Raw genomic sequence first — 24,135 nt, forward strand, 5'->3', positions numbered from 1 at the left:
ACTTGCTGTGTGACCTTGGCCAAGTCCATTCACCCCACAGCCCCCTACTGCTGGGCTGGCTGAGATGTGACCTGGAGGAGTCAGCGGAGGGGAGCTGTTCCCTCTTGCTGAGACTCATGGGCACAGGGGAAGACTCCAGCCTTGTTTAAATATTAAACCAGTGCAGTCTTGAAGGAGGCGGGGACACCAGCTTCACCTGCCACTTCACGCTGTACCTTGCACCGTCGCCACAGCCATGAAGCAAAAGCAAGGTAAGGAGCTGAGGCTTATGGCGGGGGTGGGAAGCAGCTGGGGGAGAAGGGGGTTGATTCTGAGGAACCTGCCCACCACCCCCCACGCTCCCCACACACAACCAACGACCTGTGGCTTTCTTCACAGACCTCTGGTGGGGGTGGGTGGCTGCAGGGATTCTTCGGGGTCCTGGTGACATCCGGAGAGACAGATGACTCGTCATTTGGGGTTTCTAGGCAGCCCCCCCAGTTCCATGGGATTGTGGGTTCTCTCGGGCTGGTATTTTGGGAGCTGAGGGCATTATCCCTGAGGAGTTACTCTCTGCCCTTGTCCCTAAGCCCTATTGCCCTCTTGTCCTGCAAAGGCTCAGACCTGACCCCTACTGGCCCTGAGGACAGTGCGTCCCTGGCTGTGAGCACCACAGCTCAGGCCTTGTTTTGTTCCTTCCCCGCTCCCCGGCCAGCTTCCTGCAGCAGCAGGCCAGGGTGGGCGGGGTAGTAAGTACCCAGTTAAGTGGAAGTGAAGGCTGTGAGGTGCGTTCTGCTGCTCAGAAATGCAGGGGTAAGTGCCACGGGCTAGAACGGGTCCAGACTGCACCCCTAGAGCTGCCTCCCTACTGGTTGGACTCCTTGCACTGAGCCTAAATTAGCCAGCGAGCAGTGGCAGCACTTCAGCTATTTCTTGGGGCAGGATCAGGGGGTCAAATTCCAGTCCCTGACAGCCCCTCCACCCGCAGATGCTCCAGGTCTCCTGTATCCCCTCTCTCTTCCCTACACAATGCATGAGCCAGGGCTGCCAGAAGTCACGTTCTTGGCAAGCTCCCCTCTGCTGTGCCATACGGGAACAGGGGAGTAATATTTGATGCTACAGGGGAAGGCCGTACAGCACCCTCTGCCCCTCTATCTGGACTGTCTGGATGGAGGGGTGGCCCGGTCAAATTTCAGTGACGTTGAGATGTCACAATTGGAGCAATACTGACTAAATTGAGAGAAATGCTGCTTAACCCCCTCTCTCCCGCTGGGTCCATGGCCTATGCAACTCTGAGCAAATGCAAACACCTTGCCAGGGGTGGGAGGGAAATGCTCACACGTGCCCCTGACTCCCTTTCCTCCCCCTACCCCCTGCACACACAGTTGGCTCCCCAGCAGAGAGCTGCTGCTTAGGAAGCTGTGGTCCTACAAAATGCGTCTGATTCATTGATCCCAGCTTAGGTTTCCTGCTCCCCTCCACCCCCATTTCACCTGGTTTGGGGTGGGGATGGGGTGGATGGAGCAAAGCTGTGTTGTGTGTGCTTGTGCTTCCCCAGGGTATCCACCTCACACGGGCAAGAAGCAGGCACGAGGGTGCACAAGGACAAGGCTCCCTCCCCTCCTGACAAGCCCAGGAACTGGCATCCACCTGAAATGGGCGCTGGGTCCAGCCTGTGGGAAAGGAGGCACCTGAGCTGTGTTTGTGCTCATCTAGTCTGGGCTCTGCTTACAGCCCTTGGAAGGGGACTAGCCATAAGAGGCTGGGTCGGCGTCCCTGTGGGGCCCTCCCATGGCAGTGCCTTGGGGCATGTGCTGGAGCAGGGTCTGCTAGCCCCAGGCAGGGGGTGGGCATGTGAATGCAGTCCAGGCGAGGTGGGAAATATCTTGGCTACTAGAGAGGCCGTCTGACCTCAGAGCCTTTTCTTCTGCAGGACTTGAGGATACCAAGGAGCTAACCCTGTAAGTGCTGAGCTACTCCTGTATACTTGGGTATTGCTGGTCTCCTAAGGGTGGCTTCCTGGTCTCATGCCAACTGCTTCCTGTGCCTCTGTGTGGGAGTATGACAATTCCACAAGCATGTGGGACTTCACAGTTCCCAGGGGCTCCTGGGAACTTCTCGGGCACAGTGAGGACCCCCCTTGCTCCAAAAGCTCAGACCAAAGGCGAATCTCCCCTAGCTGTTAGCAGTATGGGGGCCATGACATGCAGCTGAGCAGTTCTGATTCAGAGGGAGGTGGTGTACAGACACACCAGTCACCCATTGCAATAGGAAGAGAGTGCTTTTCATGCAGGACTGGACTCCTGGTCTGCTGCCTCTGGCTGCAGCCAATATTGGATGCTACAAGGGAAGGCAGCACAGCACCTGGCTGGTTCTGCCATGCTGCATGGCAGGGGTGTGAGGAGATTCCTTCCTGACCCCTGAGATGGTCATCTCACACCCTGAAGCCTCCCACTGCCTTGCCCTCCAGGGTCCCTCTCCCTCCCCTCCATTTCTATATGATCACTGGAGTCTGTGGGCAAGATTCTCCCAAGGAAGAAGACAGCAGATGCATCCCCCTCCTGCCTGCTTCCCTAGAAATTTTGTGCTCCCAGCAGGATGGGGCTGGGATTCCCCACAGCAGGGGCCCAGGCCAGCTGCTGCCCGTGTTGCTGGGGTGTGATGTCATGGCACACTGAGCTGGAGTAGGGCCCAATGGGTCTGACTGCTGTAGATTGACTTTGTTTCTTCTCTTATCATTTCAGGAAATTTGAATTCAACCCCAAAGATGGGATTGATAACCCAGCCCTGTCACTGGCAGAGGACTCCGGTAAGCGGCAGCCCTGGGCTTGCTGTGGGGTGGGGTTGTTCCTCTTCATGAGCAAACAGAAGAAACTAGGCCCAGCAGCATCCCTTCCCTCCAGGGCCAGGCTGGGGGCTGTGTTTGTGGGGGGGGGGAGGGTAGGCGGCAGGTGGACATGACCTGTAGAGTGACAACGCCCACCAGCAGGCCATCTTGCAGCCCCATGGGTGACCAGAACTGTTCATGGCTGATGCTTCTTGGGCACTTAGATTCTATGTAGAAGGAGAAGTCCCCTCTCCTGAGCCCTCTATGTTTGAGAGACCTGCCAACAGCCCTCCCCCCCCCACACACACGGATTGGAGACCCTTGCCTGCACTGCACCCACACCCCTCTGTAAGCGGGGGCAGAGACCTGGATGGAGGCCAGCTTGCATGCAGTCTTTTTGTTGGGTGGGAGGTTCAGTGAGTCTCTTCTCTTCTTCTGGCAAAACCAAACCGAGGGAGCCCTGACCCCAGTGACCCTCCCCCCACATGTAGAAGGATGAGGAGAAACCACAGAGGGGACAAGTCCCTGCTGGGAGGCAATTGCATGCAGCGGGATGTGCATTCACATGCAGTGAGGTGCGCATGTGGGTCCATATGCACCCACAGTGTGATACGAATACCTACGGGCGCAGACACACGAGACACGTATGTGTCTACATGTACACAGCGGTCCAGGCAGGTGCATAAGCACAGGCGGACATGTGTATGCAGACGCATGTGTCCTGACACTATCTATATGATATGAATATGCAGAAGTGCCTGGGATAGATGCACAAAGATGCAGGGCGGAACACACACAGCCACGTGAGCATCCAACTGGTACAAGACTGACAGAGACTTGAATCCCACCTGGCCCGGAGGAGGGGGAATCCTGCCTCTCTCTAGCAAACCTGAGTGGCTGAGACTCCCCAGAGGGGGTGTTCATGGGAAGGGAGGGTACCCCAGTTCGTTAATAGCTCTACACGCTTACTGATTCCCCACATACTGCCTACCCATGTCCCCCTCCACGGTGGCAGCCTGGGTACCACGTGGCACTCACAGGCTCTGTTCTCCCCTCAGATACAGAAGGTGCAGAGAAGCCACGGTTCTACCTGCTGACCAAGGGCGATGGGGAGAGCTTTGGGTTCTGCCTACGTGAGGAGATGGGGTACAAGGGGCACATCATCCGGCAGGTTGTGTGCGGGGGGATGGCCCAGCGCAGGGGCCTGCAGGATGGGGACCGGATCCTGGAGGTGAACGGTGAATATGTGGACAACATGGAGCACTTCAGGGTAAGGAGTGGGCTGGTGGACAGGGCTGAGCATCGAGGTCTGTGACTAGCGCCATCAGCTCAGCCTGGTTAACAGGGTGAACTGCCATGGGGCCCTGGCTGCCCCACACTGTACCCTTCTGATTGTCCATGGTAGGAGCCGGCAGAGACCTGGCATGGGCCTGAGCCATAACATCTGGCTCCAGAACCGAGCTCCCCTGGAGCGCCAGTGTATTGGGATCCGGGCTTTGGTTCAAGTCTGTCTCCCAAGAGCGGTTGGGTGGCTCCCGTGAAATGAGTTTCCTGGGCCTCAGCTCAATTCCTAATGTCCACAGCATGAAAATGATCACTCTCCCTGGCCCCTTGCTGGCAGCATTAACCCAAAGCGTGAGCAGGCCGTGAAGGCAGAGCCCTCTTCTCTATCCTAGCAGGGGTGAGTCACCATGGCACAGCAGGGTTGGGAAGCTTGTCTTGCTGCAGCCCAGGTTCTCCCTGTCCTGTGGCCAAACAGAGGACTAGCGTCTCCAGGACTGTCCATTTAGTTCCTTCTGCCACCATGACATCCCTCCCGAGACCCGTGTTTGGAGCCCTGGGCCCATGTGTGTGGGCTCTCTTGCAGGTGGTGCAGAAGATCAAGGCCAGTGGTAACCAGGTGGCTGTTGCAGTCCTGGATGGCAATGCCTACGAAGTCGCAAAAGCCCTCGACAAGAACCTGGCAGAGCTGCTGCCAGGCCACACCAGGCCACGGCTCTGCCACGTCGTGAAGGACAAAAGTGGCTTCGGCTTCAGCGTTTCAGCTCCAGAAGGTAAAAGAAAACATCAAAACCCTGCCAGTGCTTCCTGTGTGTATTCCACTGCCTGCTTCCCATGGCAGGGCCAGCCGGGCCTCCCGGTGCGGGACGCTTCCCCGCACCAGGGCCAGCTGGGCCTCCCAGCACTGTCCCATTCTCTTTGCTCTGCTCTCCGTGCAGGTGTGAAGGGCACCTTCCGGCTGTCGGTCACGAGCGACGGCCCAGCGGATAAAGCGGGTGTCCCCTCTGGCTCCTGGCTGCTCGAGCTCAACGGGGCCAGCGTGAGGAACTACACTTACACACGGCTCACCAGGAAGGTACACGCCCAGGCATAGCGTCCCACTGCCAGGCTGTGACCTGGGGGGCCGCCTGGTCGCGGACTGGCCCGAGTCTCCCCTCACGTCCTTGGAACGTGTCTGTCAGACACTTGCTGCCTTTTGCCTTACTAGATCCCATTTCCCTCCCTCCCACCCACCCATCACTGAACTCCTCTCTGCCCTGCATCAGGCCCCCTTCGTCTGCCTCTCTGCTCCCACTCACCATTCCTCAGTCACGGTCCCTCTGCCCTTCCTTCACCTCTGTTCTCCTGACCCTGCCTTCCCTCTTCATCTTCCCTCACAGCCTTCATCCTCTTCTCCACCCCGCTCCCCCTCACAATCACACCTCATCTAAGGCAGGCAGTGTCTGTCTGTCTGTCTAAAGCAGGGGTAGGCAACCTATGGCACGCGTACCAAAGGCGGCACGTGAACTGATTTTCAGTGGCACTCACACTGCCTGGGTCCTGGCCACCGGTCGGGGGGCTCTGCATTTTAATTTAATTTTAAATGAAGCTTCTTAAACATTTTACTTTACTTTTACTTAAACATTATTTACTTGACATACAACAATAGTTTAGTTCTATATTATAGACTTAGAGAAAGAGACCTTCTAAAAACGTTAAAATGTATTACCGGGACGCGGAACCTTAAATTAGAGTGAATAAATGCAGACTCGGCACAGCACTTCTGAAAGGTTGCCAACCCCTGGTCTAAAGTCACAGATCCGGTCACCTTCCGGCTCCACACTCAGCAGATGGTAGTGGACAATTCCCAGGGGACAAAGGGGCCGTCACCCTGGAGATTCGCCACCAGGTCAATGCCCGGTTGTCCCCACATTCCGTGCTCTGAGATCTGGCTCCACAAGTTCCGATGTGCATGGCAAAGGCATGATGCCCAGGGCTGTCCCTGCCTCTGATCTCCAGGCTTTACCATGGCTTATGCCCTGCGGGAGGGTGGCGGGGGGCCCTGTGCTGATTCTAACCAGGCCCACGTGGCTCTCTGCGTGCATGTGTTTCTTTCGGAGCCAGCTCAAGCAGAGTGGCAGCAAAGTGACCCTGCTGGTGATAGATGCCAAGTCGGAGGAGTTCTACCGGCTGCAGGGTGTCAGGGTCATAGCTTCCATGGCCGATGCCGCCACGCTGCCCTTCAAGGCCAGGAAGCTGCACATGGTGAAAGGTCCAGACGGCTACGGGTTCCTGCTGAAGGAAGAGAAGTGCAGTTCAGGGACGATGGGTAAGGCGGCCCAGGATGGGGAGCTAGGGCTATCAGTGTGTATCGCAGAGGCCTGGGAGCCCTGAGTTCTGTTCCAGATGCTGACCCTGACTCCTTAGGGACTTGCCCAAGGTCACTCATCTGCCTCAGTTTACCCATCGGTAAAAGGGGGATATTGTCCCTAATCACCTCCTGCCCATGAGGATCAATGCATTAGCTGGAGAGGGCCAGCCCCACAGTATGGACCCTGTCAGTAAAGAAATTTTAACTTCTCTCTCTCTCTGTCACACTCACAATTTTCCTTTTCTCTCCTCTCCTCTTTCTTTTTTCTTCCTCCCTCTCTCTCTGGGTCTGTCCCCCACACATGCAGGCCAGTTCCTGAGTGAGGTGGATACTGGGCTGCCAGCCGACAGGGCGGGGATGAGGGATGGAGACCGGCTCCTGGCCGTGAACAGTGAGGGTGTGGAGGGGCTGTGCCACCAGGAGGTGGTGGACATGATCCGCGCCGGCGGCAACCAGGTGACGTTGCTGGTCATCGATCCAGATGGAGACAAATTCTACAGCTCGGTACGTCCCGACAGGATCATGGCGCAGTGTGAGGGCTGATGGGCAGCAGAGAGAGATGCCAACCCTGCCCTTTTTGGGGGCAGCAGCCCCACAGAAATTCCTCCCTGGGCACCCTCTACCATTCAGTGCTGGGGCTGGGTCACTATATGCCCATGGCCACGTGGGATGTCAAAATAGAGGCCTCGGGGATGCTCTCCTCTGGCTCAGGACCCCAGGAGCTGTGAGGCTCAGCCTGCTTGGTTTTCCAGATTGGGTTGTCCCCGCTACTGTTCTCTGAAGATGGGCACCTGTCATCAGGCACTCACACCATCCCAGGATCCCATCCCAGCATGCCTCAGGGAAATGGCGCGCCCGTCGGCACGCCCCGCCTCTGCCACCTTGACATGGGGCCGGAAGGGTACGGATTCCAGCTGCAGACTGTCGCCGACAAGCCAGGGATCTTCATCACGCAGGTAACTCCCCTCAGTGCCCCTCGCCTCAATGCCAAGGGTGGGCCAAATGACCCCCGTCAGCCTCAGACCCCCACACACGGAGCCTAGGGGCTCCAGATGGCACTGTCCTCTGGCATGGGTAGCTCACAGGGCTCAGGCTCCCTGCCCAGCACCCCTCACCCCCAAGGCAGCGACTGAGCAGGGAACAGGCCTCTCTGTGTCCCTGGCTGTCCATGTCTGGCATCCTGAGCTGCCTCCCCACCACTGATTTCATCCCCAGCTGGACGCAATGTTTGGTGGGGTTGAGGGGGTGGGAGTCAGGACTCCTGGGTTCTCTTCCCAGTTCTGGGAGGGGAATGGAGTCGGGGGGTATAGCAGGGCTGGAGGCTGGGAGCCAGGACTCCTGGGTTCTCTTCCCAGTTCTGGGAGGGGAATGGAGTCGGGGGGTATAGCAGGGCTGGAGGCTGGGAGCCAGGACTCCTGGGTTCTCTTCCCAGTTCTGGGAGGGGAATGGAGTCAGGGGGTATAGCAGGGCTGGAGGCTGGGAGCCAGGACTCCTGGGTTCTCTTCCCAGTTCTGGGAGGGGAATGGAGTCAGGGGGTATAGCAGGGCTGGAGGCTGGGAGCCAGGACTCCTGGGTTCTCTTCCCAGTTCTGGGAGGGGAATGGAGTCAGGGAGTATAGCAGGGCTGGAGGCTGGGAGCCAGGACTCCTGGGTTCTCTTCCTAGCTCTGGGAGGGGAGGGGAGTAGTTACAGCAGGGGGCTGCGAACCAGGACTCCTGACTTCTAGTCCCATTGCATTCACTAACTCGGCCATGTGTAAAGTGCTGTGGGATCTTCAGTCGGCTGGCGCTGGGCAGAACCACCTAGGGTGGTTATTAGAAGGATTAGCCGGAAAAGCTTTGCCGCCCAGGGCTGCAGTAGAGCCTGCCCACCCTGGACAATGGGCGTAGGAGGCCCTGAACGGACAACACCCCATGCTGGTGGTTGGACAGGTAGAGCCAGTGACTTCCCCCGCCGCACCCACAGCATGGTCAGGAGCAGGGGTCTCTGACCCAGCTCTGTGGCCTGCCCGTTGGATTGCACGGCTGAGAAGCCGGAGGGGCGGTGAAGGCTGAGTATCACCTGAGCGGCATGGCTGCTGTCTCCCAGGTGGCCGCGGGCAGCGGCGGGAAGCGAGCAGGCCTGAAGGAAGGGGACGTGGTGATTGAGGTCAATGGGAGGAACGTGGAGCAGGCGAGCTACGAAGAGGTGCTGGGGAGGATAAAGGAGAGTGGCCAGCAGCTGACGTTGCTGGTGGTGGAGCAGGAGCAGCTGAGGAGCTACGGGGAGATGGACCTCGCTGTCACGGCTGATATGGCAGAGGGCGGCGATGCTGCTGCCAGGGCCGAGGCCCTGCTGGGTTCTAGGCAGGTGAGTGTGAGTAAGGCTGGTCCTGCACCTGCCTTCTATGTATCTCCCCAAGCTCCACATCGCCCTGCCAGTGCATTCACCTGGGGTCAAGACTCTACGGAGAAGCCAGAGCAGGAGTTGTCGTATTAGCCCAGGCAGGCCCAAGAGCCAGGCCAGGATGGTTCGCTGTGGGGTTTAGTCTCAAGCAATGGGGCTCCCTCCCCTGCCTGCGAGGAGATGGTTCCAGGGGAGCCCCTTCCTAAGGTTCCGCTTTCCTTTCCTGAGGGCTTCCCTGCACTGGGGCCTGTAGCCGCTGGCAGAGCTGGAGTGCTACAAACAGCCCTGCACTGGTGTGACTCATGTCTGCACCAGCCCAGCTACGCCCAGGGCTAAAACCTCAGTGCAGATAAGGTCTCAGTTGCTCCTCCGGGCCCAGGGCTTGCTAACTCTTCTCCCTACCAGGCGTTTGCGCCCTTCCCATGGCAGGAGCTCTCAACAGCCACGCTCTTCCCTCCGCACCTGGGATGGTTTTTCATTGTTCGCTCCTCTCCGGCCTCTCTCCAGCTCGTCAGCGACTCGTTAATCAGAACAAATGCGACAGGCCAGACTCTGTTGCCTGGCTGTAATTGCCTAGAAATCAGTGTAGTTGCTCCAACTTACACCATTGTACATGGGAGCAGAACCTGGGTTGGGAACACTAAGTGAACTTGCTCCACCTCCTAGCCCCTGGTGTAAATCTAGAGTCACTCCATTATCTTCAGTTGCTCTGGATTTACATGGTTATAGACTGAAATCAGAGTCCCTGTCTTGCTATCTGGCCCCCAAGCCACATGGGGGGGATGCCAGGATGGGGGGAATCCCAGGGGTGACAGAAGTAACCAAACTGTGCTTGACCCACCCCTGCAAACTGAGTGAGACAGGGCAGGTGAGAGCAAAGGAGGAGGAGCCTCCATGCAGGTGGTGCCATGGTTTTAAAAACCTCTTCACTGTCCCACATGCCACCTGGAACCCCCACCTCCGCTGCTTCCCCAGTCTCCCTTTGGACGGCCCCTATGCTCAGGGTCTCCAGAAGGGCCATGTAACTGACTGGTACTGACACTTCTCTGTTCCACGCAGGGGCCACGGTGTGAGGAATGGAAGGGACTGAGCCAGTCTTTCTAGCCACTCTGTGCTGGACCCGTGGGGCTCAGCGCAATGCCAGCTCTGGAGCGGCTTCAAACCACAGCCCAGACCAACCCTGGACACGCGATTTTGCACGCATGATAACTTGCACTTTGATTCTTCCCTTGATCTGATTTCCTGGTGAGCCGCTGCACCAATCAGCTGATCTTGGGACTTTAAAGCTGCCACTTCTCCTGAGATTGGTCTCACAGATTAAGGGCAGGCCCAGCATGGGAGCAGGGACCAGAACAGTTGAGGTCAGTGAAACAAGGAGGCCCAGGGGCCTGCACCTCAGGGAAACCAATCACCCACCTGGCTGAGGCATCACATCAGCTTTTTATTAACAGACACAGTGGCACCATGTGTAACTGAAGGACAATCGTGTCTCTTCACCCCTTTTGCTGCTAGCACTGGCTCTACCAAGGAGCTGTACCTGGGGGCACTGCAACAAAGCATGGAGGTTTGGAGACAGTAAAGCTGCTGCATTGGGTCCTAATTGTGGCTTTTACAAGTTAACCTCCCCAGCTGCATAGTTTGGAGAGATGCTGAGGTTAGGGGCAGTGAAACCCTGCCTGCCTGCTGAGAGGTTGTGGCCCAAGAGATGCAAGGGGCCGGGCTGTCCATTAAGAGTGGAGAATTATCGGGGGAAGGAATGGCAGCAAGTTATATGCTGGGGGCCCAAACCTTTTGCTGGTGTAAAGTGGAGTCAGTTGCATTGTGGGGCTGGCTCTAGGGACTTGTGGGGCTGGTGGAAAGTCTCCTGGGAGCATCTGGCGATGTTTAACCAGAGGCAGTGGGTTATTGCAGGCATTCCTTTCGCTGGGGCCTGGAGATGACTCTGCCTGGCTGGGCGGGTATCTTTATTGTAACTCTGTACAGATGCCAGCAGCCTCCTCATCTCCCCTGCCCAGGCTGAGCTGGGCTGGAGAGGACCTTTCGGCGGGTCAGAGACTTGAATTCCACCCAGGTACCTCTCTGACGTGGGCTCTAGATGCCTGTTGGCAATGGGGGAGAATCCAGGCTAGCTCCTCAATCTGCAGGGGACTGGGCCACACGTGCCCTCCACTGCTGGGAGAGCACAGCCCACCTCTCAGGAGCACTGTGTATGCTGGGGGTTGGGGGAGCAGAGGGTGGGGTCAGCAGTTGCATGGCATGCAGGGGCCAGGGCCCCAAATGGTTACTCCCTTTGCCTGGGGCCTGACCTCCATTGTGTAAGTTCCCAAGTAGCTCGTTGAGGGTCTGGCCCCTTGTGTTGTGCTGTGCCCCTCCCCGACCTTTCCTTCTGCAAGCCCCAGCCCAGCTGCTGCCGTCCATCCCTCCTGCTGCACCGGAGCTGGCTCCCACTTCCTCCTTCTATTCTCATTTTACACAATTAAAACCATTTTAAAAATTTACCTCAGCTGCTCTGAGAAGCAGTGACCCTGATGGGACTCTCGGGGAAGGGACAGGAGGTTGGGGGCAGCGGGAAGGGCCGGTCTCAGCAGAGAAGCCAAGGAGCAAAGGGGGCAGGGAGACTGAACTGTTCTCTAGCTGGGGGGCCCAGGCCAAGGTGAGCTGGGCATGGGGTCGAGAGAGCTGCACTGGGGCTGGAGGACACCAGTCTCCAGGGCTGTTGATCCAGCTCCTTCCCCTAGAGCTAAGTCCCCCTTCCCCCCACACTCCCTCCAGTTAGGAGAATATCTGCTGGCCCTGTCGGGCAAAACATCCCAGCTGCCACTGCTGAGGGGTTAGTGGTTGGCCATGGTGGGGCGTCTACCTGGCCCCTTGCCCCAGCGTAAACCAGGGCCCTAGATCTCCAGGGGATTGAGCCCGAACTCTCGCAGTCTCTCCTTGTGCTCCATGTGCATGGCTGTGGCTTCCTTCTCCCAGCAGCCCTGGGCGGCTGCCAGCTTGGAAAGGACTCGGTCCAGGCTGCCCTGGAAGGAGAGAGCAGAGAAGCAACAGGTGAAGAACAACTGCTAAGGGGGCACCTCGTCTGGGGCAGGGGGTTAGGGGTCTAGTGGGGAGGCTCTGGAGCTGGGTGCCCAGATGCTGCAGGGGGGGACACCTTGGGAACACCCGGAGTAGATACCAGCAGGTAGCCACTCTTCCTCTGTGTCTCTGGTTAACTGGAAATAGGACCCTCAGCTTTGTGGAGCAGGGCTGGCAGGTTCCTCTAAGAAGAGGGAGAATCTTCCAGCCCAATCCCTGGCCTGGTCCGACTGGGCTCTCCCACCCCCCAGGCATAGTGTCGGACCCCTGGCACAGTGACTCACGTGCAGGATCTTTTCATACTCTGTCTCCATGGCATTGATTTTGCCCTGCAGCTCGGCAATGGTCTGGTCCTTCTCCCCCAGCACCTGCTCTCTCTCTGCCCGGGCCTGCTGGATATCCTCACGGCACGTTGCTGCCAGGGAGAGACACCAGGCAGTGAGAGGAGGAAGGCAGTGGAGTTGGAATGCTGAATAGCTGCAGGGGATGGCAGGCAGCAGAGCCCAGCACAGGAGCCTGGACGTCACAGCTGCAGGGGGTAGGAGGTGAAGAATCGGGACTGGAGCTGGGGCTGGCCTGACCTTGAGGGCAGCTGAGCAGGTGAATGCACCACAGCGATTGTGTCAATGACAAAGTGCCCTCTGCCCTGGGCCCAGGGGGCCGGGCATCAGCATCACATTTTTGGCAGTGTGTGGAGAGAGGGCATTCCCTAAACAGCACCAAGACAAGCCCAGGGGCGAGGAGCTCACCCAGGTGGGGCCCAGCAGTGTTGAGACCAGTGCACACCTTGGGAAGGGGTTGAGAGGCTTTTCCCAAAGGGGGAGGGGAACTGGCACGAGACAGTTTTGGGGAGGGAAGAGTGGGGGAGTTCCAACCCCTAGGAACCACAACGTCAAAGGCTCCATTGCTATCTGACTGCAGCGGGGGGTGCCAGAGCAGAGAGCCCTGGGCAGAGGTGGTTTGTCACTCAGGGAAGGGGGGTTCTGCATGCGGGATTTCCCTACAGCTGATGCATGAGGCAGAGCAGAATCAGCTCGCTCTCCTAGCACTGCAGGGGCTATGAGGGGTTGGGGAGGGTGGGGAAGAGATCTCCTCCCAGTGGTGTCGGCGGAGAGTGCAGGGCTGAGAGGCGCCCAGGCTATGAGATCAAAGATGGGATCCCGCTGTTTACTGTTCCCTTTGGACGGAAGAGGTCCCAGCCTGGATTCCAAGGACCCTACTAAGCCTGCAAGGGAAATGCTGCCGGTCCCAGAGAGAAGCACATTCCCAGAATTGCCATTCAGCAGGTGACAACGTGTCTCAGAAATTCCCTGCTGGCCAAGGCGCGTGTCCCCAGCGGCCTGGATCACCTCCCTCCATCGCAGAGTGTCAGGCTGCCCTACCGAGCTGCTCCTGTAGCTGCTTTGTCTCCGTCTCCAGTTGCTGTATGCGGGTCTCTGTCTGCCGCTGGAGCTCCTGGTACTGCCGGATCATCTCTGAGCGTCCCAGGGCACGAGGATGTGGAGAGGAAGGTGCCAAACATGGTGACTCTTCAAGAGGGACAAAACTGCACCCCAGCGGGCACACTCCCCTCCTGTCTGTTACAGGCTCTTCTCGGGGCCCATCACTGCCCCCTTCGATCCTCACCCCGGGAGGCAGAGCGTGGCTATTACCCCATTTTGGGGGTGGGGAGACTAAGGGACAGGCCCATGGTCTCACAGGGAGGCTGTGGCAAAGCAGGGGATTAAACCCAGGTCTCAGGTTAACCACTGAACCATCTGCCCCTCTCGGCCCGGCCGAGGGCCTCCTTGTGAGGGACATCAACTCCTCCCACCAGCACCAAAGGGCAGGGGGGCTGTATGTGCAGAAGAGAGCCCCAGGGGGGCATTTTGCCCATAAGGCCAGCTGCAGGGAGCCAAAGCAGTGTAGGGTTTAGGTACGGCCCCCCCACTGGCTGAGCGTTCCCTTCAAGAAAAGGCCCTGGCAGGGATTAGAGCTATTGAAGAGGGAAGCGTTTGCTAATGGAAAAGGCCAGTAGAGGCCCTCCACGTGACGGGAGCCTAGCGTCCAGACCTGGGGACAAAGGTTACGGCTCTTCAGCCCACCGCTGGGGGCACGTCGGCCCCCGACTCAGAGGGTGCGTACGGCCAATAGAACCAGGGGGGCGCTGCTCTGCGGGGGATGTGAGGGGCCTCCGAGGGACAATGCAGCCCCATGTAGGGATGGCTGTGGGGGAGCAATGGGAGTTTGTCCACAAGCCCAGCTCCTTTGGGACAACTGAAAGCAGGCCCCGGGTCTGGCGGGAATGGAGCACATGGCCTTTGGCTGCAGCTGCCTCTGCCTGCCTAGGAAGAACTTTGGGGGTTCAGGCAGCCCTCAAGCTTTGGCCAGCTGTAGCCGCCCGCTATCATCTCCCAGCCGCTTCCCCACCAGGCGGTGCTGAAGAAGCATGGAGGGGTTCCCTCTTAAAGCAGCAGGATGCCACACCCCACAAGCACTAGGCAACAGCGCCCCACCCCCTCACCTTCGTAAATGTCTTTCTTGTCGTCCCGCGACATCTCCAGCTCCTGCTCCAGCTCCAGCAGCCTCTGCTTGAGTCCTTCGCTGTCATCCTTCGCCTGCCTGGCCACGTCCCTCCGGAGGGCTGCCGGCCGTGGAGATCCATAGCTCAACAGAGAGGATGGAACCTCCTCCCCTCCTCTGACGCGCTGCCCCCCAGGTGGATACCCGGCAATGCTGCCCCCGGAGTCTGTGAATTTGGGGAAGGGACACCCCTACGCACTTCCATGTGAGAGCAGGACTGGATCCATAGGGAGTGCGAAGGGCCACAATACCTGGCACTTCTCTACCATCTTCCGTGCCTCGTGCTCAGAGGGCCACTGCTAACGGTTATGAGCTGAGCTTCACAGCACTTGCATTGAAGCCCTGTGGAGCTGCCCGGGATGGTGGTGATTCAGTGCAAGGTACCAGTTGTGATCACAACATCATGGTGGGGCGATGTACTGCTGGACGTGCCATCTTCCAGCACTGATGGAGAACCAAGGTCTTGACCGCCTGTGGTCATCAATGGGCCCTTGCACTTTCCCCGAGCACTAGGGCTCAGATACTCAAAGGAATTTAAGCACCAAACGTTCACCAATTTCAATGGGAGTTAGACACTTAAATACCTCTGAGGATCTGGGCCCAGGTTACTAACCCTGATTGACTGGCCAAATTCACAGATTCAGTCATAGATTGTGAGGCCAGCAGGGCCCACTGTGATCACTACATCTGAGCTCCTGGCTAGATGGGCCATACGACTTCCCTGAATTAACGCCAGTTTTGAACTAGAGCACATTGTTTGTACATCAAGACTGGGTGTTTTTCTAAAATTCTGGTGGTGGAAAAGCAGCCACCACAACCCTTGGTAAGTTGTTCCCATGGTTAATTACCCTTGGCCGAGTACATCCTGCTTCCCTAAAATTCTCCCTTGCAGTTTCAATAGCAATGGCAAATTTTTCTTCACTTCCTGTCCTAAGCTGTTGCCACAGCATCACTGCACCTTGTGAAACAGAGGCTGGGTTCCACCCCAGGGGTGGCTGCATTCCAGGGGTGGGGGAGGGACTCCTAGGCATAACCTATACAACAGTTTGGAAGGCCTTCAAGTGGAAAGGGGCTGGGGAGATACAAATCAATGGGCCTGACTCTGGTCTCACGTACAGTGGCAGAAACCTCGCTGGTGTTACTGCTGATTTACACTGGTGTAACTGAAAGCAGCACTGGGCTCGTTACCATGAAAGCAGGCAGTTCTGCAGAGGGATAGTGATTGATCCCATATGGGAAACTTGGTGGCTTCCAGCAGTTGTCTCTCCTCTGAAGGAAGAAAACTCCCCTCAGTCCAGTCCTCCACCTGTTACCAGTCCCCGCTGTAGCAGGACACATGTCCCAAAGAAAGAGATGAGGCTTTTACCTAGGTGCTCTTTGAGGATGTCGACCTCCAGGGCTGCTTTCCTGTATTTCTCCTCCACTTCATTTTCTGCAGCAAGCGAGTGAAAGAGAGACTGTTATTGCCGATCTGACGCAGAGGATGAGACAAGCTCCAGGTAAGCATGGCCATGCACAAGACTGGAATCCTGGCTCCTCACCCACCCTGCAGCTGGATTTTCAAGGGCTCAGGAACAACAAAGGGCCAGGTTTTCCAAAGATCTCCATTCCCATTTAAGCATCTAAATAAGAGCCAGATTTTCAACAGCGCTCAGCCTCCAGTGACTCCTGCTATGACGCTTAGGGTCAGATTTTCAAAACGGCAAGGGCCTGACTCGCGCCAGGCAGGGGAGGGTGCTCTTTGGACAGTCTGGCCCATAGCACTCGCCTACCCTCCTGCCATGTGAAAGCTAGGAACAGTTTTGCATTTGAATCAGACTTGCCTCAGTGTAGGAACCAGGGCCTGTGACCCATCCCCTGGGTCCTCAATTGGAAAAAAGCCAGGGCAATGCTCTAACGGTTCCTGTGCCACTTTTGGGTGCTCCGCTTGTGGCAGCCATAGGGAATGCACGCCTGGGACTACCCAGAACATTTCCCTTGGAATCGGGCGGTTACATTTCACGGACATTGCCTAAAGCAGGGTCTCCTGGATGTGTACGTGCTGAGGAGGTCCCTCCACAAATGTGTGCCTAGCAGTCTTCCAGCATCCTGTCCCTACCGCACAATGCCATGTGGTTCCATTTTAAAGGCCCAGCGGGAGAAGTAGGGGCCTGGGAGGGCCACTCTCTGTGATTCCTAGCTTCCGCCTGGCTTGGGAGGTTATTAAACCACTTAGGAAAGGCCCTCAGATGCTGCTGCCTTCTGTTTCTCATCAGAAAGTAGGAGCGGCTCCAACAGCGAGGGCGCAGGGGGAGAGAGGATGAGACAGCACTAGAGCTGGACCGACACAACAGCGTTCCCAGCTTGGGCTTCCTGGAGCCAGCAGCAAAGCCAGCCTCTGGCACTGGGCGTGGGACACCGGAGTACAGAAACAGGGATGGGGGACTCTCTTCCACACTCACCTGCCACATTCTTCTTTTTCTTCTGTTTCCCTCCTTTCTTCCCTTTCCCTCTGTTCCTGGGGGCCATTGTTTGCGTTTTTTCCTGCAAATAGAAATTGACAAGATGTATTGACGCCCGTGCTTCGTGGTCTTCCCCAAGGGCAGCTCAGTGCAGAATTGTCTGTGCTGGCCGCTGTTGGAGATGAGGTAGTGGACTAGAGAAGCAATCCAATCTGGCAAGTCCACATAGCAAACTTAAATGTACGTTGTGCCTGGGATCCAGGCCTGGTGGGACCACAGCATGCACCCTGATCTTGGGCTGCACCTTCAGGGAGTGGGAATGGGGGTCTAGGAACAGCTAAAAGGCTACCCAAAATAAAGGAAAAGTAACTGTCCAGTGACCGTTCTGCACTGGTTAAAAGAGGCAATTACAGAGCAGGTCACTGATGATCCTTCTGCAGTGCAACCGATCAAGCACTCAGAGCCAGGGTAGTGTGAACCAGTACAACAGTCCTACCCCTAGCCTCAGGCATTTGCTTCAGAGCAACTGTCTCTGCATTCAGCCTCCCCAGCTCATTGCATGCAGTTCTCCTCCGTCCCACTTTTAGGCTCTGATTCTGATCTCTCTTGTGTAAAGTGAAATAACTCCACTGAAGTCAATGGATATATTCCAGATCTGCACTGCTGTTAACACAGCTCGGAATCCAGCCCTCAGGGCTCAGCCCAAGCTCTGTTACACAAATTCAGCTTAAGACTTTAGAATTGCGCAGCATCCACAAATGTGGCCTCCACAGCACCTTGCAGCCTTCACACTGGTCTCTCTGCAATGCTGCAGCACCCTTGAGCCCCGGATCTCAAACCACTTGCTATCAGCTGGGGCCAACGGCGACACAGACAAGGGAAGTGACTCACATTGGGCCACAAAGGAAATCAGTCTGGACTAAAATTAGAGTCCTGACTCCCAGACCCTGGCTCTGACCGTTAGCATCCACTCCTCCTGCTCATCACATGCAACCACTTTTTCCATTTGCTGCATTAAAAGCATCAGTATTTTGCTTCTGTTTTTGCTTACGTAGATCTCAGCGGAGCTCCAAAGGGGAAAGGCTTTTAAACAGTAATTTCCGCTCAAGATACAATTAACTCCCCCTGAATACCTGGAAGTGAAGAGCTTATTATTTCTTGATATGCCGCAGTTATCCAACAGGAAATGTAACCAACTCTGTGTGAGTAGCACTGGGCAAGCCAATCAGCGGTGAGGAAAACCAGTGGCTTGGTGTCTGGGAGCCTATCCTGGCAGTGCAAGACAGGAGCTTTACATTGCTAGGCAGCAGGCCTGTTTGCTGCTATGGTGACTAAGGGAAGCTTGGCAGAGATGAGCTCCAGCAGGAGGGTTAAAGCACAGTCAGGAACTGGCAGATTTGCAGCTAGGCTGCCTGTGAGCAGTCAGAGAAAATGTGTCCTTTACAGCTAAGGTGGTGAAATGGGAGAAGACATGGCAAACACAGTGTCGCTCCGTGTCTCGTACACACATACACATACAAACAGTCCAACAATGGCATACCGTGACATGCACCGTCACACGAATGCACAGAGTCATGCTCAGTCTCGCTCACACACACACTTTCTCCAGTTCAACATGCAGCATTGGCTGGGAAAAAGCCGACAGTTCTTGGGGCCTTTTGTCACTGCAGAAATCTCAAAGCAATATTGTGCAGCCGCATTAATGGGATACAGCCGAATCCCCTAGACCAGAAAGGTAACAGAGCTTGAAAGCCACAAAGAGGAACGGCCCTAATATCAAAGCCTAGAGGGATTTTTTTTTTCAAACTGATTGTTCTTGTGCTAAAGGTGGTGGCACTTGCTTTAGGTCTTACACGTAAACACAGCATTGCACCCAGGAGTGTGGTTCCACAAGGGGTGAACGTGCTTTGCTTTCCGTGCAATATGGCCTTGGTCAGGTCACTTCCCCTCTCTACAGTTTCTCCATGTGTCAAATGAGGATCAAAGTCATCCACCACCCAGGGGAAGTGTTAATGTCCACAGCGCACGTAGAAGATACAAAGTTTGATGCAATCTGAGCCAGTTCTTTGGCTGGAGTAAGAGCTAGGCGGACTGATGCTGCCTGAGGCTCTAGCTCTAAGTGTTTTACCCTCAATAGGTCAAATCCCAAGCCTTTGCTCTGAAATCACAGGAGTTTTGCCTGAGTAGGGGCTTCAGGACTGAGCCTCACATTTGTTAACTCTGGATGTATTACTTTTGGCAGTGCCTCCTGAGCTGCAGCGTCGTCACTGCCCCAGAGAATGCAGGAACGCTCCAGCTCTCAGCTCATTTCCTCCAATCTGTTTCTCTTGCTTTTACACATTAAGCACCTAGCTCTCCTCTCTCGTCCATTGGTGTCAAGCAGAGTAACTCCATGGATGTGAATGGAGTTACAGCAGGGTGAAGCCAGGGTGAGATCAGAATCTGTCTAACCATTGGGCCAGATCCTCAGTGGCTGTAGAATGGCCCAGCTGGGCTGATGATTTTTCCCTTGTTGAGGATCTGGCCCAATATATTCTGATCTCACACTGATTTTGTATCAGTGTAACTCCATTCACATCAGTGAAGTAGTGCCTGATTTACAGCGGTCTAACTGAGAAAGGAACTAGAACCTAACTATTGAATGCAATCCAACTATTGTATCTAAATCTATCCACCACCCCTCTGTCCTTCAAACAGGCTCCACCTTTCTCTCCAGCCAAACCCTATTCTCCTTAAAACATACTCCTTTGCTTTACTTTTCCTCCTTCTCACCAATCTCCTCATCTCACCCTCCCGGTCCTGGACTGTTACCCTGAGTCTGGGGTTGTTTAGCTTTTGTCATGAGCTTTCTGGGGCAAGGAACATGTATTAGGCCATGTCTCCAAAGCACCATATAAATCCATGGCACTATGTCAATAGTTAGTAATACTTACAGTGGATGACTACATACATTGACACTATATTGAATGGTACTGTAAAGTACTGCAGCAGTTTTATAACTGTACCAGGTCCTTTTCAGATGTAGATTCCCAGCACTTTACAAGCATCATTACCCCTATTTTACAAATGGGGAAACTGAGGCACAGATAAGTGAAGTGACCAAGCTCACAAAGTAGGTCAGTGACAAAGCTCTACCCTCACTTTAATTCTGGTTAAATGATAAGACCCTTATTGGAGATCTGAATGATGCCGGAGGCAGATGTGCCAGTAACACAATCACTCCATGTCTGCAGGGTTTGGCCTTTTTGGGTTAGATCTAAAACCTATTCCAGTCCACAGGAGTCTTTCTATGGATCTGAATGGGGTTTGGAACAGGTCCATAGTGGTGGTTATGTTTTACCCAACAAAGAGAGCCTAATCCCCACAAGTTCTGTCCCTGGGGAGTGGTGGCATCATTGGGTTGCCCGTGACACCCTGTGGTGGTCACATGGGTTTGAATATTAGCCAGAATGCATTTATCTAAGGGGAAAAGCCTCAAGAACATGGCACTCAATGGATGTGGAAATATTTGAGGTCAGTATAATCCTTAGGAAAACTCTGGTACTTAAAGCCAAGCAGGGAGTGGCCTGTTACAGAAATATTTACCAGCCCCCGAAGGGCAATGGAATAAAGTTTGTGAGTTTCATGTTAATGTGCATTGATTTATAGGAGGTGAGCTGGCGTATCCCCCCCGCAACTGCAATGTTTGAAAGCAGTCCATTGGCCTGTTGGTACAACGCGTCGGATCGGGGAATGAAATGGAATCTTTACAAGGAATGAACATCCCCAGAGCAGAAGGTCAACGTGAGGTTAGTGAGAATGAAGTGGTGCTTAGACCGTGAGCTGATCTCTTGGGCAGGGGGAATTTCACTTACCGCAATGAAACCGTTGTAGCTCCAGGTTTGGTGGAAGGAATTGCACAATACATTGTTGCTAGATAAGCAGTGCACCATCATGCAATGTGTATGCAACACCTGTGGCGATATAAGGCAATGCACCACAACGTAGAGCATGCCTGTGAAACGTTACTGTGGCATAAGGCAATGGCGACACAATGTGGGCACACAACGCAGTGTTGTGGTATAACCAAACAGCAGGGAAGTTGTAACCTGTCTTGTAACGGGGTGGCCTGCCCCTTTAAGGGCCAGGAGGGCTGCAGCCACTCAACCCTTTTCAGGTAGCACTGTCCTGCTATATGTGTGTGGGGTGTTGGTCTGAGGGGGAAAGCCTGCCCAGCAGCTGAGGATGACTGGGGAGGGGAGTAGATAGACTGTGCCTGGGGGGTTAGAAAGCCTCTAGGAGCTGTCTTCGGACTGTAGCCTGCCACAGCTCTTTGTAGGCGGGGTGGGGGTAGACTGGATCCAGAGCCCAGGGATCCTTAAGAGAGGTTCTTGCAGCTGAGCCCTGCTGGTAAGGAAGAGGGCAGAGGGCTGGGCTGAAGAGTCCTTTGGTTTGTGCTTTTTCCTAAGGTCTCTGTTACCCTGGAAGGGGTTGATCTCTCTACAGTGGGAGTAGGTTGAAGAGTGTGGTGGGGAAGCTGGGGTATAGTAGCTCCAATTTCATTCTATGACATGAAGGGGTGCTCTGAGATGGTGTGTCTTGAACATGTTCCTTGTACAAACTATGCAGCAGTACATGTCCTTTCTGTCCTGCAGGAAAGTTGCCACCGCTGCTAACTTGCGAGCAATTTCCACTGTTGCCATGGAATAGTTGAATTTCCAAGCGGAGGCAGGAGAAAGGAAGGTGCTGCTCTGAGTCATTTTTCCAGAACATTCCAAAAGTGGACTTTACAAAGACAGAAGAGATCCACATCCCCAGAAAGGACACAATTTAATGTAAGCAAGTACTAGGATGTAAATAAATTATTTATTCAAACTAAGTTGCAAAAACTGCATTGCCCAGTTTGCAGTATTTGATGGGCTTTCCTCCTTAAAGCCTCAGCTCCTGGAGTCATGTTATTTTCTGAGAATCTCAGTTGTTATTTAAAAGTAAAAACTAAACTTTTAGCCCTCATGGCTGTGGAGAAAAACTTCCTAATGTTCCCTTAATGTTCAAAAAACAGAAGGCAAAGAAAAGAACCCAACTTTTAAAACAAACACGTTATTTCTTTTTTTTAGCCAATTTCATGATTTTTGATTACTTGCAGTACTGCCAAAAAGTCACAGTTCTACCAGCTTTGCTCTTCTCCCCTCATAACTCCCTCTGTAATCTCCCTTGAGTGTTTTCAGTTCTGTTTTGCACGTATTCAAACCTGCTCTGACCCATTGCAGAAGCGGGTGGGGGAATGAAGAAAGAAGTTGTATTAATTCCAGAGGAGGTTTCGCTTTAGGTGCCATTGCGAAATAGAACATCCTAAAAGAAACCAGTAACAGACTCCAGTATGTTGGTTTTAGAACACTTTATTAACTGGCCATGTTTATTACAGCTGGCATCACTCAGGAGCCATCAGTTTCACGTCTCCACAGCTGGCTTTTTTTGCTACAGGAGGATTTATTCTTTGGATATAGGTTTGGGACGCAATTAGCTTGATTCTCATTCTCAGTGGTGCTGCTGCAAATCAGGAGTGGTAACGCTATGGAAGTAAACTCCATGGTTGTTTTTTTTTTTCTCTGATAGAAAACTGCTGTGAGATGAGACTCAGGCCTGTGTGCTGTCTCCCAGATATACCTGATGGGATGGGGGGCAGAGGCAATCACCGTGTCTGTCCTCTGTGGAATTCAGTCATGCACCCAGTTCAGGATTTATTTATTTCTTGTTTAAAATTTTATACTACTGTTTAAGTGTAAAGATACACATTTTGTGATATCAGTGAGGACCATAGTGTGACTCGTCCAACCCCTAGTGACAAGAGTGATCTCATTAGCTTCATTGGGACTACTTGTCCTAATAAGGGCTCACACATAGGACTTAAATAGTCACAACTTGACCTGGAGTGGGACAGACTTCACTCATTTACACAAAGATGGGTGAATCTAGAGGGGCCTGATCCAAAGCTGTTTGACTGCATCAGACTACGGATTACACACGACAATCCCGATCCTGCAAACCTACCTAACTTTGCTCGCATGAGCCGTCCCACTCACACTAATGGGAATTCTTCTTGGGAGCAAAGTTCAGCACCTGTCAGGAGAGGAGCCATGGTCTCTTGGGACATGTGTGTTTTACAGCTTGTCACAAAGTAAACCCAAGTGTGGTCACGAAAGCTTCTGTTTGCAGAAGATGCAGGGTCAGTTGTGTCAACACACTGAAGGCTAGTTTCTATTTTTATACAACGTGTGGGAGGGGTGGGAGAGAAACCCCATGAGAACAGAGAAGTGTATGACTTTGACAAGAATGTCTGAGTATGCTGCTACCATGATCTTTATTCTTTACAGAGGAATGGACAGAGATAAACACACCAGCAATGCCTGGGGGCCTCAAGGCATGGGTTCAATTTAAGAGGCGGTAGCTTCTCTAGTCAACAGTTTCTCAAAGCAAAGTCAACCTGCAAGCCTTGCATTTCCCACACTCAGTGAGAGACTGCAATCTGCTTGCTCCATTTCCTGACTTTTCTTTATGTATTTATGCTGAAAATTCTCGATTTGAAGAAAAGGGAACCTGGCTTTCTGAAAAAGGGAAATGCTGCTCTTGTGCGATGGCTGTACAATAATTCTGCTCGCTGCAAAGGAAGATGGGGGTAGGTTGCTAATTGGGGAGGAGCTGTGAAGTCAACAAAAAACAAGCAAATCCTTTCTGGGTTGTTTCCTTCATAACACAAGTATAAATGGGAGGGGATATCTTGGAGCCATAAGCATCAGGGTTTAAACCCTGATTCCCTGGAATGTGCAAGTTCAGAGGTTGGAGCCACTTCAGAAGCAGATGCATTGAAGCCTCCTGTCTGCTCTGCATGGATATTAATTATTCCATGCAGCACTTTTTGGGACGGGCATTTGCTGTGGAGTTCTTGGCCAACATTTCCCCTCCTCCTCCTAGCTTGTAGGGTTCTATGTGCTGACTGCTGCCCTCCACCCTGAGGTCACTACATTGCAGTGGTGCTGGTTATATGGGGCTCATGAGATGCTGTGATGGAGTGAAAGGTGCATTACTTGGTGGGGGATCAGCCATTTGTCCCTTGCCAGGGTTCAGGGTATGTCTCCCACATAGGCTGGGCTGGGTGGATAAAAATCAGGATTATTATTTTCAAATTTAAATCAGTGTTTTTATTTACATGTTGCTAGTTCTCTACTTTCCATTCATTTTGTAGTCAAATTGCTAACA

At 54.2% G+C, this 24,135-nt stretch overlaps 2 protein-coding genes and 1 long non-coding RNA gene across 9 annotated transcripts; 2 read left to right on the forward strand and 1 right to left on the reverse strand.

Moving 5' to 3' along the window:
- Positions 1 to 123: 123 nt before the first annotated feature.
- On the forward strand, positions 124 to 10,012 carry PDZD3 (PDZ domain containing 3). Its single transcript, XM_044997007.1, has 11 exons — positions 124 to 251; positions 1,913 to 1,940; positions 2,724 to 2,788; positions 3,865 to 4,076; positions 4,674 to 4,860; positions 5,026 to 5,162; positions 6,191 to 6,395; positions 6,745 to 6,941; positions 7,190 to 7,393; positions 8,525 to 8,785; positions 9,881 to 10,012. The coding sequence occupies exons 1-11, from the start codon at positions 236 to 238 to the stop codon at positions 9,923 to 9,925; spliced, it is 1,557 nt and encodes a 518-aa protein (XP_044852942.1). The 5' UTR covers positions 124 to 235; the 3' UTR covers positions 9,926 to 10,012.
- Positions 6,226 to 18,088, reverse strand: CCDC153 (coiled-coil domain containing 153). 7 transcript variants are annotated; one of them, XM_044997011.1, is made up of 8 exons: positions 17,858 to 17,950; positions 16,900 to 16,981; positions 15,825 to 15,890; positions 14,400 to 14,519; positions 13,279 to 13,371; positions 12,181 to 12,425; positions 11,682 to 11,841; positions 6,226 to 6,358 (listed from the first exon to the last, which is right to left on the reverse strand). In XM_044997011.1, the coding sequence occupies exons 1-7, from the start codon at positions 17,921 to 17,923 to the stop codon at positions 11,713 to 11,715; spliced, it is 801 nt and encodes a 266-aa protein (XP_044852946.1). In that variant the 5' UTR covers positions 17,924 to 17,950; the 3' UTR covers positions 6,226 to 6,358; positions 11,682 to 11,712. The 7 variants fall into 7 exon arrangements, with proteins under 7 accessions (XP_044852946.1, XP_044852945.1, XP_044852947.1 ...); XM_044997010.1 differs by having other exon boundaries at positions 6,226 to 6,361; XM_044997012.1 differs by lacking the exons at positions 6,226 to 6,358; positions 17,858 to 17,950 and adding an exon at positions 18,033 to 18,088 and having other exon boundaries at positions 11,410 to 11,841.
- On the forward strand, positions 14,921 to 21,789 carry LOC123354787. Its single transcript, XR_006574878.1, has 3 exons — positions 14,921 to 15,957; positions 20,548 to 20,687; positions 21,534 to 21,789. It is a non-coding gene; the product is annotated as an uncharacterized LOC123354787 (long non-coding RNA).
- The last annotated feature ends 2,346 nt before the right edge of the window (positions 21,790 to 24,135 follow it).

Source organism: Mauremys mutica, chromosome 22, assembly GCF_020497125.1.
Source record: "Mauremys mutica isolate MM-2020 ecotype Southern chromosome 22, ASM2049712v1, whole genome shotgun sequence".
NCBI classification, from domain to species: domain Eukaryota; kingdom Metazoa; phylum Chordata; order Testudines; family Geoemydidae; genus Mauremys; species Mauremys mutica.